Source organism: Lucilia sericata, unplaced genomic scaffold, assembly GCF_015586225.1.
Source record: "Lucilia sericata isolate MDLA Ls3-8-SP2 unplaced genomic scaffold, ASM1558622v1 Contig000990F_arrow, whole genome shotgun sequence".
Taxonomy (NCBI): domain Eukaryota; kingdom Metazoa; phylum Arthropoda; class Insecta; order Diptera; family Calliphoridae; genus Lucilia; species Lucilia sericata.
Window position 1 is genome coordinate 1 of NW_023994973.1, and position 19620 is coordinate 19620.

Below are 19620 nucleotides of genomic sequence, written 5' to 3' on the forward strand. Positions count from 1 at the left end.
GAAACAAGATGGTTCTCCTCAAGTCGAATCAAGATGGATATCCTCTAGTCGAATCAAGTTTGTTCTCCTTTGGTCGAATCATCTTGATTCTCCTCTGGTCGAATCAAGTTGATTCTCCTCTGGTCGAATCAAGTTGATTCTCCTCTATTCGACTCAAGTTGATTCTCCTCTATTCGAATCAAGTTGATTCTCCTCTATTCGAATCAAGTTGATTCTCCTCTAGTCGAATCATGTTGATTCTCCTCTAGTCGAATAATGTTGATTCTCCTCTAGGAGAATCATGTTGATTCTCCTGTAGTCAAATCATGTGGATTCTCCTCTAGTCGAATCATGTTGATTCTTCTCTAGTCTAATCATGTTGATTCTTATCTAGTCTAATCATGTTGATTCTCATCTAGTCGAATCATGTTGATTCTCATCTAGTCGAATCATGGTGATTCTCCACTAGTCGAATCAAGTTGATTCTCCTCTAGTCGAATCAAATTGATTCTCCTCTAGTCGAATCAAACTGATTCTCCTCTAGTCGAATCAAATTGATTCTCCTCTAGTCGAATCAAATTGATTCTCCTCTAGTCGACTCAAGTTGATTCTCCTCTAGTCGAAACAAATTGATTCTCCTCTAGTCGAATCAAATTGATTCTCCTCTAGTCGGATCAAATTAATTCTCCTCTAGTCGAATCAAACTGATTCTCCTCTAATCAAATCTAGTTGATTCTTCCCTAGTCCTATTTAGTTGATTATCCTCCTCTAGTCGAATCTAGTTGATTCTCCTCCTCTAGTCGAATCTAGTTGATTCTCCTCCTCTAGTCGAATCTAGTTGATTCTCCTTCTCTAGTCGAATCTAGTTGATTCTCGTCCAGTAGAATCAAGTTGATTCTCCTCTAGTAGAAACAAGTTGATTCTCCTCTAGTAGAAGCAAGTTGATTCTCATCTAGTAGAATCAAGTTGATGTTCCTCTAGTTGAATGAGGTTGATTCTCCTGTAGTCGAATCAAGTTGATTCTTCTCTTGTCGAATCAATATTATGTAATTGTAATTCCTTCCTTTATAAAGTTCAAGAAATATTTTAAATAATAGAAAGACGCTCGCTTCATGGTTGTTATCCTATATACATCCAACTGTGAGAGTTTTGTTGATTTAAAGTTCAGTCAACGTGCAAAAGCAATAATACAATACAATTGCATGCAATGTAAGTGTCCATGAAGGAAATAATGAAACCACAAACTATATTATTGTTATTGTTGGTATTTTTGTTGCAATGAATTTGAATGAATGGCATTTGCAAAACAATTTTAACACGTGTGCTCTATAGGAACACACACACTCTAAATTTTCTGAGCGGCTGCATGCCACAAACTGCAGGCTTTTTTTGTATTCTAAGTACTTGATATTCTTCAACAAAGTTGGCAAATTTTTTTTCTTATACACAACAACGCTGTTGTCTTCTCTCTAGCATTTAAAGGATAATTACAATTATTTGCAATTATATATACAATTCAACCGCAAACACACCAAAAATACTATAAAACCACAAATAAATTTTAAACTAAAATTTCTATTTAAATAACAAATATTTCCAATAATTGAACATGATAACAAACAAAAGAAACAAAACAGATGGAAAAGCACCTCATTTGTAACTAATAAAGGTTAACAGAGGCACCCTTCCTTGTTTTTTCATTTGCACAATGAAAGACAGACAGACAGATTGGTAGATATTTTCTTTCTTGTTGATGCTCCTTTTTTAATCGTTCACATTCGCATTTGTTTTTCCATTTACTCGTTTCTCCTGTCAAATTAAACATGTAAAACCTTTAGAAAGCCGACATTAATTTCATGATCACAGTGGGCGCGCATGCTCATTTACAATGATCGTATTAGACGAGTTATTGTTGTTATTGTTGGCGTTTGTGGTAGAGTTTTCATTTTGCTTTTAGGTTCATTTAACCTGAAACCGCACAATTGTAGTCGTCGTAATTAGAAAATTACTTTTCTTGATCAAGCAGACAATTGTTTAAACAAACCCACTATTTGTGTGTGTGTATGTGTCTGCTTCAATCATCATTATCCTTTTTAAAGGCCCCTTCACAATTGTTCTCTTTCCGCCATAGCGTTAAGAAATCAATCAAATTGTTTAGAAGTCTTGCCGCGTTTCATTTTAAGACATATTGCGGACAAATTATTATTGATCTAATTACGTTTTTTTTTGTAATTATTGTTCTAGTTGTTGCTGTGTTTTCTGTTAAAAAGCGTAACATTTGAAATTTTACTTCCGTTTTCGTATTTCGAATGTTATTGGTAATTTTGTGGTTGATATTTTTTGCACTTTCATTGGTTAATTAAAGAATATTAATTGAAGAACCATCTGTTGGGTCATGGGAACAGCAAGGAAGCTTAGTTGTATTTAGTTAAAATTATTTTTAAGTCAATGTAATGTAATTATCAAAGAACTTTTTGAATTAAATTTTTTTTCCGGACCTTTTAAAAGAAAATTTAGGAAAATGTTTAGTTTGAGTGAGAAATGTCTTTTAATTGCCCAAGCTTCCTTTTTGTTATGTTTGACATTCTTGTCTTTTACCATATTGCTAAGCCTAGTAAACTGCGAGGGTTAAGATTCGCAATATCCCCCATTTCGTTAAAGAACCTAATCCCTAGCCATTTCAGCCTGAAATTCTGTATCCTATGACAGTAGCATATTATATGCTCGATCGATTCTATTTCCTCCTTATCCTCACTTAACCTACGATAGTCCGGTATACTGCTGTCTCACTTACTGAAAAAGGACCTAACTGAGCAATGCGCCATAAGCATCCCTATCAAAATTCTTAGACTGCGTCTATGCAGTCCTATAAGTATTTTGGTAGCCCCCATATCAAGTTTTGGCCAAAGGGGTTTGATACTCTACAATCCAATCTACTAATCCAGGACTGGTTTATGATGTCCATCCTTTCTCTGTCACCTATATCAAGGTTCGAACCTAATCTAGCTAGTTCGTCCGCAACCTCATAACCATGCACATTACAGTGCGCCGGCACCCAACACAATCTAATTACAAACAGTCTCATAATGTCCCTAAGGGCATTTCTTCAATCTACAACTAGGCGCGAATGTACCTTGTGACAACAAGCCAATGCTCTAAGAGCAGCTTAACTATAAACATAAATTGTCATAACTGACCCCGGATCGATATGATTCCGTATCAGTTCCGTCGCTAGGATCTCTGCTTGGAAGACACTACATTCGTCAGGGAGTTTGAAGGACTGTTTTATGTTGATATCAGCGATATAGACACCAGCACCCGTACGGGGAACCATCTTGGATCCGAGAGGAATTACCCTGATCAAGTAGACCTACATCATACAGAATTTTTGTGTGGTCGTCACGCGAAGGTTTGTCTAACGAAAACTCATATAGTCTTAGAAGATTCCTAGCCGCCACGCCCACTAAAAGAAGTAGTAACCTTGAGTTCCTATTGAGAGTATAGAACATTCCAGTTTTAACTGGGAGTCTTTGGTTGCCTTGCATGCCTCGAACGGGTACTGAAATAAAAAGTCTTAAGACTTCACAAAGAGGATTAATTACACGATTATTGAACAACGATTTTCTGATGAGCTGAATGAAAAAAAATGTATGTGGCTCAATCCTTTAGAAAAGTATAGATTGGTCTCAGGGTTTTGACTTTTTTCAAATATTGTAGGCCTGTATTATCCAAGTTCATATCTTTCAGTTTAGCACATGGGGCTCATCTTTTTAAATTAATAACGAGGATATGTTCTTGGCTTACGGTGCAAGCCACTTGGTCATCGTTACGCACCATGAGAGTTGTGGACTATTAAGCTAATCTTATGAAACTTTTGCGCAGAGGGGGGGAGCTCCATTTCGCTTAAAATTTTTATTATCTTTCTAGGATTCCACAGGAAATGGTTTGACTACCAGAAAGCTTTCATAAAAACTATTTGTAATGTTGTTTTTACTATGAATTCGCCAGAAAGCTCTCTAAAGGAACGATTTAAAAACTTGTTTACAAAGTGTTTATAAGTGAATTTTAGGCTATCAAGTCATTTTCTCATTTTCAAATGAGGCCTGATCATTACGATTTTTGAAGTGATACAAAAACATTTAACATATTTATGAGCTCAAAAGCATTATTCGGGGGGTACGGTTGTATGGGGGCTATACAAAATAATGGACCGATTTTAACCATTTTAAATAGACATGATCCTTGTGTCAAATTTCTTCAAATTATCTTGCAAATTGCGACCTGTAGAGTGCGCACAAGGTTTACATGGATACACAGACAGACAGACAGATAGACGGACGTAGCTAAATCGATTCAGAAAGTGCTTCTGAGGTCAGTATTAACTTCTAAGACGGTCCAGCCTTGCACGTCCACCTGTCCGTCTGTCTGTCTTTTTCGAAAATTAATCTGATGCTCAACGATTTCTTTACATATGTACATACATATGTATATATGTACATATGTCAAGCGTTTGGTCGTGGTTATATAAAATTCGGCATCTACCACTCGTATATACCATTCTTACTTGTAATAATTTTAAATAATTTTCACATTTTTAGCCCTTTTTACACAGAATTCAAAGTTTTAGAAAAATAAAATGATTATATAATTTGCCAATTTTAACAAGAAAAAACTTGCATAAAAATTAATTATTTAATTAAAAACCCTAAAAGCAGCATTCAAACAAAAATAAAACGCACATAAAATTTTCAAAAACATTTCACAATTTGAAGCAGCAAAAAAAGAAACGCTTTTGCACAAGTATGAGTTAAAATAATTTCTCAATACGAACAATTTGAAAAATGGCTGTCAACAGCCCCTTCAATAAAAAAAACGACAAATTCAACTCAAACAAAAAACAACTTAAGCAGACGACAGACATGCTATAAAAAGAAAACAAAACTAACTGTAACACAAAACTCACTTATACTTAAGTAAAAATAGACTCCCCTCCAAACAACTGAAACACCGTAAGAAAGAGAGTGGTGAATTGAAATTCACCTCTTTGAATTGAAAGCAAATAAAGGGGAAGTTTAACATTTTGTTGTTCAAAAATATGTATTAAGAAAACAAAAACACAATTGCTTCCGTTACAAAATTGTCTAATAAAACTGACAAAACAAACAATTAGAAAATCAAATGGTAGAGAAAATATTTAAACACTCTGGCACTCTTACAAAAACACACAAGCAAACATTGTTTAGGCGAGTGTAACTGAGAGATTAAAGGTGGTGAAAAGGAAGATTGAACACTTAATGTTTTTGAAGAAAAAAAAAACATGACAGTTAAATATTGGTACTAAAGACCAGAGACCTTAATGCTAACAAAAAAAAAATTTTTTCAAGAGGGGTCGCTCTCAAAATGTTTAACTGAGAGATAAAAAAAAAGTGATAAAACGATAAGACTTTGTACGCATAGAGACAGAGATACTTTTTTCCTAGGTGTATGTATATGTAATGGTACTACGAGCTAGTAGTGGTGGTAGTAGGAAGACCAATATGGCGGATGTTTGTTAAAATATGATTTGAATAAGTCCCCTAAGAAAGACAGGGATGGCTAGAGTTAACTCAAGAGCGCATGTTTTGAAATAAAAACAAAAGCAATAAAACAACCACCACCACCATTTGAAGTTACAATGAACAACAACGACAAGAACAACAAAATATAAAAAACCTTTTTAACTTGGCAATCAACTACCACTATTTCATAAATACAACAAAGTGAGCAATTACTGGTTTTTATTTCATTCTACAAATATTCAGCTCATTCATCACACACTGCTGCGGCACACACAAGTTCAGGCACACTCAGCAAAAATAATCAAACTACACAAGATACTTTCGTATCGGAAACTCAGGCAGGTGCGGTTAGTTTCGTTTTGAACGTGGATGTGAACGTAGCAAGCGCGTTAAAAGAAATAAAGAAAAGATAAAAAATAAAAAAAAAAAATATTAAAAAATAAACGTTTACAATAAATGTAACAATTTATAACAAAATAGAAAAAAAACAAATTTTTCAAAAAAAAATCTTAAAGATATTTAAAAATTTCATTAACAAATTTATTACATATTATTTTTATAAAATAAAAAACCAAGTGTTAAAACAAAGTGTAAGCTAAAAAAGTTTTATGAAAAGTGTTGTGGAAATGAAAGATTCAATGACCATATTACAACCTTCCTTAACGAATAGCGAACATCAAAAAATGTCCAATATGAAACCGAATCGTTCACGTTTTATGATTAATGACATTTTAGCGGGTAGTGCAGCGGCCGCTGCAGCTGTTGAGGCGGCCAATGCAGCAGCCGCTTTCTACAAACAACATCAACAGCAGCAACAAAATATTAATAACAACAACAACAACAACAATGAGGAACAATCACCTTCAAATTCTCCACAACATCAACATTCCCAACAGCAGCAACAGCAATTACAGCATGCCCAACAGCAACATCACCATCATCTTCAACAACTTCAACAGCAACATCTACAGCAACAGCAACAACAACAACAACATCCTGCACATCATCATCCTTCAATACCTTTAGGACATGCCACACATCCTTTGGCTCATCATCAAAATGGCTCTGGAATACCTCATCATCATCATAGTACACCTGCCCCTCATCATAAAATGCATTTTCCCGTCGGTGCCACACAAATCGGTTCGAATGGTTTAAATGTGGCTCAATATGCAGCCGCCATGCAGCAACATTATGCCAATGCCGCTAATGCTGCTGCAGCAGCTCGAGCTGCCGCTGTTGAGCGTAATCATGGTGTTGATTTGGATGATAGCAGTGATTATCAGGACAATGATGATTGTGACAGTGATAATGGCAGCGGTGGAGGTGGTGGTGGTCATTTGGATGATAACAGCGTTTGTAGTAATGGTGAGGTGAGCTTTATTTTTATATGGGAGGGTGGGGTGCGGTGTGAGAGGATATGCGACGGCGTTGGTGGGGTTTAGGAAGGTTAGGGTTAGTAATGAAAGCAAATGGTTTAAGGCTAGAGATTTTGAATGCAACTTTTTAGAGGAAATTTAACACGACTTTTCTAGATGTCTTTTAACAGTTAGAAATAGACCAGAAATTTTTCAAAAAATTATACTTTTTAAAATTTTTTTTATAAATTAAAGGAAATCTTTTAAACAAAACTATCGAATCTTGACTTTGAAAAGTTAAATTGCTGAGAAATACTAATTTTATTGTCAAATTTCTATTGCATAGTTTTTGTTAAAAGTATAATATCAAAAATGTTGCATACTTTAAGGATGAAAACTTAAAACCATTTTAAAAGAAGAGCGACTTAACTTACAAATATTGTTTTCAAATTCGCAATTTATTGTCGTTTTCATTTAATTTATCTCTATTTACTTTGCCTACTTTAGTTGGTGGGATAGTAGTTAAATTTGTTGCATATTTTTAGGTTAGTTTAACAAGCTGCAAATAAAACCAAACTTACAATTGATTTCATGAATATTTCTTAGTAAAATAATGAATAATTCCTTAAAAAATTTAATTTTTATTGCATATTTTTGCTAAAAATATATTATTAAAACTGTTGCCTACACTTACATAGGTCGTAAAACTGTAAATAGTTTTAGAATGAAAGCTATTAATTTCTAAACTGCAACTATATTAGTTTTATGAACGCGTTCTATAGTTAACTTTGCCTACTTTGGTTTGCAGGATATTAGTTGAATTGGTTGCATACTTTTAGGCTAAATCTGCATTAGCTGCAAACTGATCTTAAGTGCAATTGCCTTAGATTTGCGAATTAATTTCCGGAAAGAAGAGCCTAATTAGGCTCTAATTTAAAGAAATAATATAATATCTTCTCTTTCATTTCAATGCTAAAGTTATGTGTCAAGCACTTGAAAATTTTGTTGAAATTGAGCAAAAATCCAAAAATATATATTTTATAAAGAAAATGTGCGATAACGATTTGCCGACGGCAAAGTTATATTATGTAACAGTCCGAATCTATTAATTACGTTTAATTAAGTCAAGATGATATACAATTTTGAACTAAGGGGGTGGTACATCACACCCCTCTAAAATGTTTCTTTCAAAAAGTTTCCTATGACCACATTTATCATCAACTTTTATTCCACAATTTAATTCTAATCTAATCTCAAACACTCTGCAGATATGGAAAGAAACAAAAGAAATTTGGAAACAATTTAATACATGACCTTTGACCTTTTTCCAAAGAGTAGCAAATTTAAAGCTTTCAGCAAAAAATTAAAGATTTTTCTCCATAAGAAAAGATTTTGAAACAAATAAACTTATAAAAGTGACAAGTAATAAATTTAAAAACAATTTAATTCATAACATTTGACCTTTTCCATAGAATATCAAACTTAAAGCTTTCTGCAAAAAATAAAATATTTTTCTCCATATGAAAAGGTTTAAACAAATTAACTTATAGAAATGACATTTTTTAATAAAATTTAGCTTTTCTCCTAAAAAGCTTTGTCAGCTTAAAAGCTTTTCATAGCAAAAGCTTTTGGCCCAAAACAAGCTTAATCACACAACAAGCTTTTTAGCTTAAAATTGTATTTTAAACTAACATTTCTAAAGAGAATCGTTTTCATATCATAAAAATTAAAGATTTCTTTAACAAAAAGCCTTTTCAAGTTTATGACTTAAAACACTATAATAAAAATATTACATTTTCAATAAAAATGTGTTTAAAAAAAGCTCAATTAACTTTAGGTTATTCCCTAATACATTATTATGCATTTCTCTGCATAACTTTTTCACATATTTTTTACAATCATCTCCCACTGTTCTTAGTTATTAACTTAACATATTCATGTTAACATCTAACCTACAATAAATTATTTTAACCCCCTAGTTCCCATTAACAAAAAGAAAAGGAATAAAACTAAACAATTTATGCCAAAATCCCCTTTTTTGAAAATTACATAAATTTTGTCGCTTAAGTCTTTTGTTTTTTCTTCATGCATATGTATGTATAAATAAAGAACAAAACAATCAATTTAGCAACATTACCACAATGAATTTCAAAAAAAATCTATTTACAAAAACAATTTACAAAAATATACAACATAAATTGTTTAAACTAAAAACACACTCTGAAAAAAAAACAATTCTAACTAAAAAACTTTGTTTAACCAAAAAAAATATGGAGAATTTTGTTAGGAAATTTAAAAATCACTAAAGCATGTAAATAATAAATGGAAAAAATAGACAACAAGACTACAACAAATTTGCAAAAAAAAAAAAAATAATAAAATAAATTTTTGAACATTACATTAATACACATATTAACAGTCTTTTCTTTCTTTGTTGTCTGTAAAAGTGTGCTTTGTAATAGATTTTTTTGCAGTGTTTTTCCTTCTTAACTTTATACACACATACATACATATGTATGTATGTATGTATTTACTTTAGTTAAAAGCAAGAAAAAAATTTGTAATTTCAATTTAATGTTTTATAAAATAGCAACAACAATGTTTTTCTAGTTATAGTTGCAAGTTGTATAAAATTGCATTTTCACGGTTTGTTTAGTTTTTCGTAAGAAGCGCAATCAGCAAAAATTTTTTTTCAGCATAAAATGTCTAAATGTTTTCAATCATGCCTCTTGTCTAGAATAATTGTTTTAAGGAAGTGAAGATTATCTTTTGATAAAAGCTTTTAAATGAATTTTAGAAGATTTGGATTAAAGGTATTTAATTAAAAAAATATGAAATTTATTACTGGATTTTATGGAGTTTTTAAGAAAGAACTGTATATAGTTGGAAATAATAATAGAGTGGTTATAAAGCTTTGAAGAGCTTTTGTTTGTTAAGTATAGAAATATGTAGTGGATTTTATAAAATTTTAAAGCACTTAATAGTTGTCATAGTTTACTTAAGTTAAAAAGCTACATCGATCATTACATATAAAGCACTTTTTGTAACTTTAATTAAAGTTTCGGAAATGAGATTTACGATGATTTTAATTAAGAAAAGCTTTATTTATAAATAAATATTCCCAGTTTTTTTACATTTTTCAAACAAATTAACTTAATTTTGGAAGTTTTTATTTAAAAAGCTCACAAAAAACCAAATAAAAAGCTTGTTATTATAAACGGTTTATTTTGCCAAAAAAGAATTGAAAAAAGCTTTAAAACCAAAAAAGTGCTTTTTTCTTATAGAAAATCTGCGTTTTTTTTTTAAACTTTATGCTTTATGCTTTCGAACAAATGTATTTAATTTTAGAGCTTTTTATTCCAAAAGCTCTCAAAAAAGCTTTCTAGTCACAAGGTTTAAAAAGCTTTTTATTATCAACGCTTTACTTTTCCAAAAAAGATTTCCTCTTTAATATCAATAAAAGAAAACATATAACATTTTATTTTCGAAAAAGCTTCAAAACCAGAAAATAGTTTGTTCTTATAAAAAATCAGCTTATTTTTAACAAAAAGTTTTTCATTCCATTTTATTTTCCTTAAAACTGCTTTTGGACCAAAATGATTTTTCAATAATTTTTGTTTTAAACAAAAGCTTTTGGACCAAAATTATAAAATACAGACTTTTTATTAAAAATAATTTTTTAAAAATCTTTTTTTTTTTGTTTTTTTTAAAGCTTTTTAAATAATTTTTCCCAAAATAATTTTTCAAAAAAGCTCAAACAGTCCAATTTCTTTCTTTCCTTTCCTTACATTTTTAAACCTAAAATGTTTTTAAATCTAAAGAGCTTTTACATCGAAAAAGCTGCTGCACAAAAAAATATTTTGAGTTTAAAGTTTCTGAGATTTCAAGTGTAAACTTAAGTTTTTAAGCTTATTTTTTTCAAAAAACTCAAAATGCTTTAATTTAAGAAAAATATCTTTATTAAAGCTTTATTTAACCAAACAGCTTTTGCACTTGAAATTACATTTAAAAAGTTTTTGTACAAAAAACCATTTAAAGCAAATTAAAGCTTTCTAAGTTACTTTCTTCAAAAAAGCTCAAAAAGCTCTTATTGTCAACTATCTGCAGAAAAGTAAGAAAAATTTCTCTTTAACTAAAAAGCTTTTGACCAAAAAATTTTTTCCAATTAAAAAGCTTTTTCATAAATTTAAAAAAAACGCTATTTTCGCAATAAATCGTGTACATTCAAAGGATGAAAGAAAAAGCTCAAAAAGAAAAATTAGAAAAATTACTCTGTAACTAAAAAGCTATTACATCTTAAGCTTTTGACAAAAAAATATTTTCCACTTAAAAAGCATTTTTATAAAAAAAGTTTAAAAAGCACTACTTATTTTCGCCATAGATCAAGTACTTTTAAAGGACCAAAGAAAAAGCTCTTATTGTCAACTATCTAAAAAGCTTTTACATCTTTAGCTTTTGACCAAAAAATCTTTTCTACCTAAAAAGCTTTTTTAAGCACTATTTTCGCCATAAATCAAGTACTTTTAAAGGACGAAAAAAAGTTTTTTTATTAAAAAGAGTTAAATAAAACTCTATTTCAAAAACAAAACTTTACTTCTTTGTCTACATTTGGTTTTCAAAAGCTTTAAGTATAATTCCCAGAAACAATTTCACATAATATTTCCTTTCAAATAAAATTTAATTTCTGTTTTTAATATAAATTCCTAGTAATTTAAAAAGCATGGTGGTAAAAAGAACACATACAATTTTGCTAAATTTACTTTTCATTTAACGGAAATGGCGATTATTTTCGCCTTAATGTGGGTGTGTGTGTGTCTGTAATAAAGAAAATAACTAAATATTAGCTAAATTTACATAAATTTTGCGGAGAACAACAGTCTAAAAAGAATAATGGTTTTTTAATGTTTTTGTCTATTTTTCGAAAATTAAATACAACGTTTATTTCCATTACTTGAGGGGGAGTTGTTATTTGGATAATTCATGGTTTTTGTTTATTTAGCTAAATTTTGATTTTATTAAAGAAATTTGGGCTTTCAAGAACGCAAATTACATATTTTGGCAAATGACCTCTAGGACTAAAGAAAGCAGAAGGAGCTTTTGTATATTAGGTTTTAGAAAAGGAAGTTTAAAAGAACATAAATATTAATATGGAATAATAACTTGTTTTGTGATTTATATGCAGAACTTTAGTTAGACCTTTTTGTATACAATTTTGCATAAAATTTTATATAAAAAATTACATACCAAATCCATAATATGACAGCTTACCTGCAAATAGCAAAACATATTTAATTAATAAGTATTTTAGTTGTATAATTTACTGCATTTTTCTTATTCATATAGCAGTTCATAAATAATCAAATTTTTCAGAAAAACAAATATTTTATAAGATAAATTTCAATAAATTTATTTGCTAACTTATTAAACTCCTTCTTATCATCAGCGATAACCATTTGTTTAGCGTTAATTTCAATAAATATATATTTTTATCACAAACTTTCAAATCTCTGCTCAATTAGCAATTAATAACTCATTAAACAAAGCTTTAAAAAAGCCGCCTTTATATTATTTCATAGTTAATAATTTATATATTATTAATAATAATTTTAAATAATTAGTAAAAAAAACGAAAATAACAAACATTCTTAAGATAACAAGCAATTAACATTTAAATAAAATAACACAAAAACAATTATTAAATAAGCAAATAAGTCTAAGATTGTGCAATTTGTTAATACCCAGACAGCTAGACAGTTACACTTATAAAAAAAGAAATATGCAAATTATTTTTAAATAAAAATTTAAATTTTGAAAAGATGTTTTAAATAAAATAAAGTTAACATTTAATGATTTAATAAATCATTGAAAAGAAATAAAAAAATTTTAAATTAAAGCTAAAATAATTAAAATTAAATTACGCTTAACACACCAGACAATTAAAATAAAATGAAAGAAAATTAACATTAAGACAAAAGCAAATTTCAAAGAAATTAAACTAAAACAAGTTTCTGTTTTAAGTCTTTTGTTTTTTGGGGAAACAAGGTTTATGTAGTTTTTTGTAGATTTACAAGTTTATGTTAATTTAAAGTTTTTTTTTTTTTATGTAGTTAAGTAAATAATTTGTTTTTATATATTTTTACTAATCTCCGCCCTTTTTTGTGCGTTTTCTTTTGCGTTTTTTTAGGTGGCAAAGATGACGATGGCAATAGCATTAAGAGTGGCTCCACCAATGACATGAGTGGCTTGAGTAAAAAGCAGCGCAAAGCTCGTACTGCCTTTACCGATCATCAGCTACAGACATTGGAGAAATCTTTTGAACGCCAAAAATATTTAAGTGTCCAGGAGCGTCAAGAGTTGGCTCATAAATTGGATTTGAGTGATTGTCAAGTTAAGACTTGGTATCAAAATAGAAGGTAAGAGAAGTTACTTAGACAAAAATATTTAATAAAAATATAAGTTATTTTAATAGAACATGCATAATAAGAATTCTAGAAATTAACTAGAACAGAACTAGAACTGAACTAGAACAGAACTAGAACAGAACTAGAACAGAACTAGAACAGAACTAGAGCAGAACTAGAACAGAACTAGAACAGAACTAGAACAGAACTAGAACAGAACTAGAATAGAACTAGAACAGAACTAGAACAGAACTAGAACAGACTAGAACAGAACAAGAACAGAACAAGAACAGAACTAGAACAGAACTAGAACAGAACTAGAACAGAACTAGATCAGAACTAGATCAGAACTAGAACAGAACTAGAACAGAACTAGAACAGAACTAGAACAGAACTAGTACAGAACTAGAACAGAACTAGAACAGAACTAGAACAGAACTAGAACAGAACTAGAACAGAACTAGAACAGAACTAGAACAGAACTAGAACAGAACTAGAACAGAACTAAAACAGAACTAGAACAGAACTAGAACAGAACTAGAACAGAACTAGAACAAAACTAGAACAAAACTAGAACAAAACTAGAACAGAACTAGAACAGAACTTGAACAGTATTAGAACAGAACTAGAACTAGAACAGAACAGAACAGAACTAGAACAGAACTAGAACAGAACTAGAACAGAACTAGAACAGAACTAGAACAGAACTAGAACAGAACTAGAACAGAACTAGAACAGAACTAGAACAGAACTAGAACAGAACTAGAACAGAACTAGAACAGAACTAGAACAGAACTGAACTAGAACAGAACTAGAACAGAACTAGAACAGAACTAGAACAGAACTAGAACAGAACTAGAACAGAACTAGAACAGAACTAGAACTAGAACAGAACTAGAACAGAACTAGAACAGAACTAGAACAGAACTAGAACAGAACTAGAACAGAACTAGAACTAGAACAGAACTAGAACAGAACTAGAACAGAACTAGAACAGAACTAGAATAGAACTAGAACAGAACTAGAACAGAACTAGAACAGAACTAGAACAGAACTAGAACAGAACTAGAACAGAACTAGAACAGAACTAGAACAGAACTAGAACAGAACTAGAACAGAACTAGAACTGAACTAGAACTGAACTAGAACTGAACTAGAACTGAACTAGAACTGAACTAGAACTGAACTAGAACTGAACTAGAACTGAACTAGAACTGAACTAGAACAGAACTAGAACTAGAACAGAACATAACTAGAACAGAATTAGAACAGAAGTAGAACAGAAGTAGAACAGAACTAGAACAGAACTAGAACATAACTAGAACAGAACTAGAACTGAACTAGAACTGAACTAGAACTGAACTAGAACTGAACTAGAACTGAACTAGAACTGAACTAGAACTGAACTAGAACTGAACTAGAACTGAACTAGAACAGAACTAGAACTGAACTAGAACTGAACTAGAACTGAACTAGATCTGAACTAGAACTGAACTAGAACTAGAACAGAACATAACTAGAACAGAACATAACTAGAACAGAATTAGAACAGAACTAGAACAGAAGTAGAACAGAAGTAGAACAGAACTAGAACAGAACTAGAACAGAACTAGAACAGAACTAGAACTGAACTAGAACTGAACTAGAACTGAACTAGAACTGAACTAGAACTGAACTAGAACTGAACTAGAACTGAACTAGAACTGAACTAGAACTGAACTAGAACTGAACTAGAACTGAACTAGAACTGAACTAGAACTGAACTAGAACTGAACTAGAACTGAACTAGAACTGAACTAGAACTGAACTAGAACTGAACTAGAACTGAACTAGAACTGAACTAGAACTGAACTAGAACTGAACTAGAACTGAACTAGAACTGAACTAGAACTGAACTAGAACTGAACTAGAACTGAACTAGAACTGAACTAGAACTGAACTAGAACTGAACTAGAACTGAACTAGAACTGAACAAGAACTGATCTAAATATAGCTTTCAACACCTCTGACTCATAAAAAACTTCAAATATTTCTTCATTTCATTAATACAATGACATTTTTGCATTTACAAACATCTGTAAATTACCCAAATTTCCAAGAGAGAGAAAGATAAATATTTCTTAATACAAAAGTCATAAATTATATTGGTTAGAAAAACGTATGTGTTATACGTTAAAGCAAAATAATGTTTTTAACCGGGAGCTACTTTTCCAAAACACAAAAACAGACACACACTTACATATAAACATTGGTGGTAATGGTCACTTTAAAGCAGCCAGACAATACTCAAACTCTCTAGCCAAACAACAAGTCCAGTTTGCAGACATAAATGTTTAAGCAGTCATTTGAAAATTTCATGGAATTCTGTAGAATTTATTAATAAACGCAATGAGTATTTGAAGAAAAACTTGTATTGTATTTTAATTGCCACAAGTAGCAAAATACTGGACACTATTGCAGCAGCACCGAGTAGCAATAGTAGTATTCTGCTTAAAACAAAAAACACATTCATTATTATTTCCAACCATAAAACATTTTGTAGCGCAAATAGTTAACTGCTGCAACAAGAGACAAAAAGGGTAACACAAAATTAATGTCTACAAAACTTGCAACCGTATGCTGCAGCAGCTAGTTAGAGAGAAGTGCGTGTGGCACTTTTTTATTTATTTATTTGCCAACTTACTTCTACAAACACTGAGCTGTGAAAGCATCAGCACTAGTTTATACATACAAATAAATAAATTACAAAATTATTTGTTAACAAAAATTTACGTTAATTTGTTTTGTTAACGCAATTCTCTTAGTCAGGGAAAAAATTTAAATGTTCTAGGAATTTTAAAAGTTGCTCAGTTAGAAAATTGTTCATGGAAAATGTTTGGCCCGCAGCCATAGTTTTATGGTGAAACATTATAAAAAGAAGAAAAAAATCTTTAGATAATTTCTTGTAATTTAAGCTATTTAATGGTTAATGTTAGGAAAAGAAGTGATTTTATTAAGTTGGCGCCTAAAAGTAGGCTTAATGTGGCAATTTAATTTTATATAACGGTTAAATTACAATAAACTTGTAATTTTTATAATTTTTTTTAATTGGGCATAAAAAACTAATAAATTTTCTTTTTATTTCTTTTCTTTTAGAACCAAATGGAAACGTCAAACTGCTGTTGGCTTAGAGCTTTTAGCTGAAGCTGGCAACTTTGCTGCCTTCCAACGTTTGTATGGTGGTTCACCCTATATAGGAGCTTGGCCCTATCCCGGGGCCCAACCTGGACATGGTGGTCCTCCTGCTTCCTCAATTGATTTGTATTATAGACAGGCTGCTGCAGCAGCTGCTATGCAAAAACCTTTACCCTATAGTCTATATGCTGGAGTGCCAAATATGACACATTTAGCTGGTCTACCAGTAGCGGCAGCTGCCGCCCCCTTTTCACATCTAACCGCTTCTAGTTCTTTATCCTCCCTAAGCAGTTACTATCAAACGGCCACAGGGGCTCAAGCTACTTCCCCCACGGCAGCCAATGGTGGTCCTACCGCAGGCACACCTCTGGGTGTTATTAAACCTATAGCTACCACCCCATCACCTACTCCTCTGGCAGAATCTTCACCTATACAACGTTCCGATACCCGATCTCCCAGTCCTACTTTAAATCCCGGTAGTCCACCCGGACGTTCAGTAGATAGTTCTTCACAAGCCCAGTCAGATGATGAAGATCATATACAAGTTTGAAGTTATAACAACAATAAACAAATAAATTATTTATTAAACACAATTTGAAAAAAAACAACAAGAGATTAAAGGAATTATTAAGATTATTAAAAATAAACATTTTTAGTAAAACAACTAATTAAGCTAAAGTTTAATAATATAAAAATTACTTAAAATGAAAGTCTCAATATTGATTGTATTAAATGTATTTTGTTACTTAATTATTATTGTTTTTTCTCTCCATATTTAATAATTTTCTCATTACTAATTATTATTTTTTTTCTGTATTTAAATGTATAAAGAAATTTCGTAGTTTAGCAAAAATATTATTATAAAAAAAATCATATTTATGAGTTGTTTATCTTTTTATTTAGCATGTATTATTTAAATTATAAGTGATAAAGATATGTATAATTTAATAATAATTAAATTGAAATTGTAAATTATTACTGTGTGAATTGTTTCAAAATTAATAATCTGAAAGAAAGAGTAAATAATATTGTTTGTTTTTCTAATATCTGTATAATATTATTCTGTAATTTGTGTAATGTACTCGTATTTAAGTCGTAAATGTAATTTAATGAAATTTTTCTTTAACGTATAAAAAAAGCAAAATAAAAGCTCAAAAGTATTATAAATTATAAAAAGGAGGCGTTTTTTTATCATCGCATTTGTAAGGCATATCATTTTACAAAAGGAAAATATGAACCGTATGACCAAATCTTTTAATTTCTATACATGTTATTCGATCTTTTAAATGGTGCACAAGAGTGAGAACATACCAAGAACGCGAACTAAACTAGAACTAATTAGAACTAAATTAGAACTAAAGTAGAACTGAACTAGAACTGAACTAGAACTGAACTAGAACTGAACTAGAACTGAACTAGAACTGAACTAGAACTGAACTAGAACTGAACTAGAACTGAACTAGAACTGAACTAGAACTGAACTAGAACTGAACTAGAACTGAACTAGAACTGAACTAGAACTGAACTAGAACTGAACTAGAACTGAACTAGAACATAACTAGAACATAACTAGAACATAACTAGAACATAACTAGAACATAACTAGAACTGAAATAGAACTGAACTAGAACTGAACTAGAACTGAACTAGAACTGAAATAGAACTGAACTAGAACTGAACTAGAACTGAACTAGAACTGAACTAGAACTGAACTAGAACTAGAACTGAACTAGAACTGAACTAGAACTAGAACTGAACTAGAACTGAACTATAACTAGAACTGAACTAGAACTGAACTAGAACTGAACTAGAACTGAACTAGAACTGAACTAGAACTGAACTAGAACTGAACTAGAACTGAACTAGAACTGAACTAGAACTGAACTAGAACTGAACTAGAACTGAACTAGAACTGAACTAGAACTGAACTAGAACTGAACTAGAACTGAACTAGAACTGAACTAGAACTGAACTAGAACTGAACTAGAACTGAACTAGAACTGAACTAGAACTGAACTAGAACTGAACTAGAACTGAACTAGAACTGAACTAGAACTGAACTAGAACTGAACTAGAAGTGAACTAGAAGTGAACTAGAACTGAACTAGAACTGAACTAGAACTGAACTAGAACTGAACTAGAACTGAACTAGAACTGTACTAGAACTGAACTAGAACTGAACTAGAACTGAACTAGATCTTATCTAGAACTAAACTAGAACTGAACTAGAACTGAACTAGAACTGAACTAGAACTGAACTGAACTAGAACTGAACTAGAACTGAACTAGAACTGAACTAGAACTGAACTAGAACTGAACTAGAACTGAACTAGAACTGAACTAGAACTAGAACTGAACTAGAACTGAACTAGAACTGAACTAGAACTGAACTAGAACTAGAACTGAACTAGAACTGAACTAGAACTGAACTAGAACTGAACTAGAACTGAACTAGAACTGAACTAGAACTGAACTAGAACTGAACTAGAACTGAACTAGAACTGAACTAGAACTGAACTAGAACTGAACTAGAACTGAACTAGAACTGAACTAGAACTGAACTAGAACTAGAACTGAACTAGAACTGAACTAGAACTGAACTAGAACTGAACTAGAACTGAACTAGAACTGAACTAGAACTGAACTAGAACTGAACTAGAACTGAACTAGAACTGAACTAGAACTGAACTAGAACTGAACTAGAACTGAACTAGAACTGAACTAGAACTGAATTAGAACTGTACTAGAACTGAACTAGAACTGAACTAGAGCTGAACTAGAACTGAACTCGAACTGAACTAGAACTGAACTAGAACTGAACTAGAACTGAACTAGAACTGAACCAGAGCTGAACTAGAGCTGAACTAGAACTGAACTAGAGCTGAACTAGAACTGAACTAGAACTGAACTAGAACTGAACTAGAACTGAACTAGAACTGAACTAGAACTGAACTAGAACTGAACTAAAACTCAACTAGAACTGAACTAGAACTGAACTAGAACTGAACTAGAACTGAACTAGAACTGAACTAGAACTGAACTAGAACTGAACTAGAACTGAACTAGAACATAACTAGAACATAACTAGAACATAACTAGAACATAACTAGAACATAACTAGAACATAACTAGAACTGAACTAGAACTGAA

General features: G+C 31.1%; 1 protein-coding gene across 1 annotated transcript; it reads left to right on the forward strand.

The window, feature by feature from the left end:
- The first annotated feature begins 5913 nt into the window (after positions 1 to 5913).
- On the forward strand, positions 5914 to 17231 carry LOC119609487 (homeobox protein B-H1). Its single transcript, XM_037964306.1, has 3 exons — positions 5914 to 6905; positions 13080 to 13308; positions 16432 to 17231. The coding sequence occupies exons 1-3, from the start codon at positions 6146 to 6148 to the stop codon at positions 17018 to 17020; spliced, it is 1578 nt and encodes a 525-aa protein (XP_037820234.1). The 5' UTR covers positions 5914 to 6145; the 3' UTR covers positions 17021 to 17231.
- The last annotated feature ends 2389 nt before the right edge of the window (positions 17232 to 19620 follow it).

Excerpts from the sequence above, each read along its gene's own strand:
- LOC119609487 (XM_037964306.1), top strand. The coding sequence starts at position 6,146 with ATGAAAAGTGTTGTGGAAATGAAAGATTCAATGACCATATTACAACCT. Across the intron at positions 6,906-13,079 it reads TAACAGCGTTTGTAGTAATG|GTGGCAAAGATGACGATGGC; the intron begins GTGAGGTGAGCT and ends GCGTTTTTTTAG. Across the intron at positions 13,309-16,431 it reads ACTTGGTATCAAAATAGAAG|AACCAAATGGAAACGTCAAA; the intron begins GTAAGAGAAGTT and ends CTTTTCTTTTAG.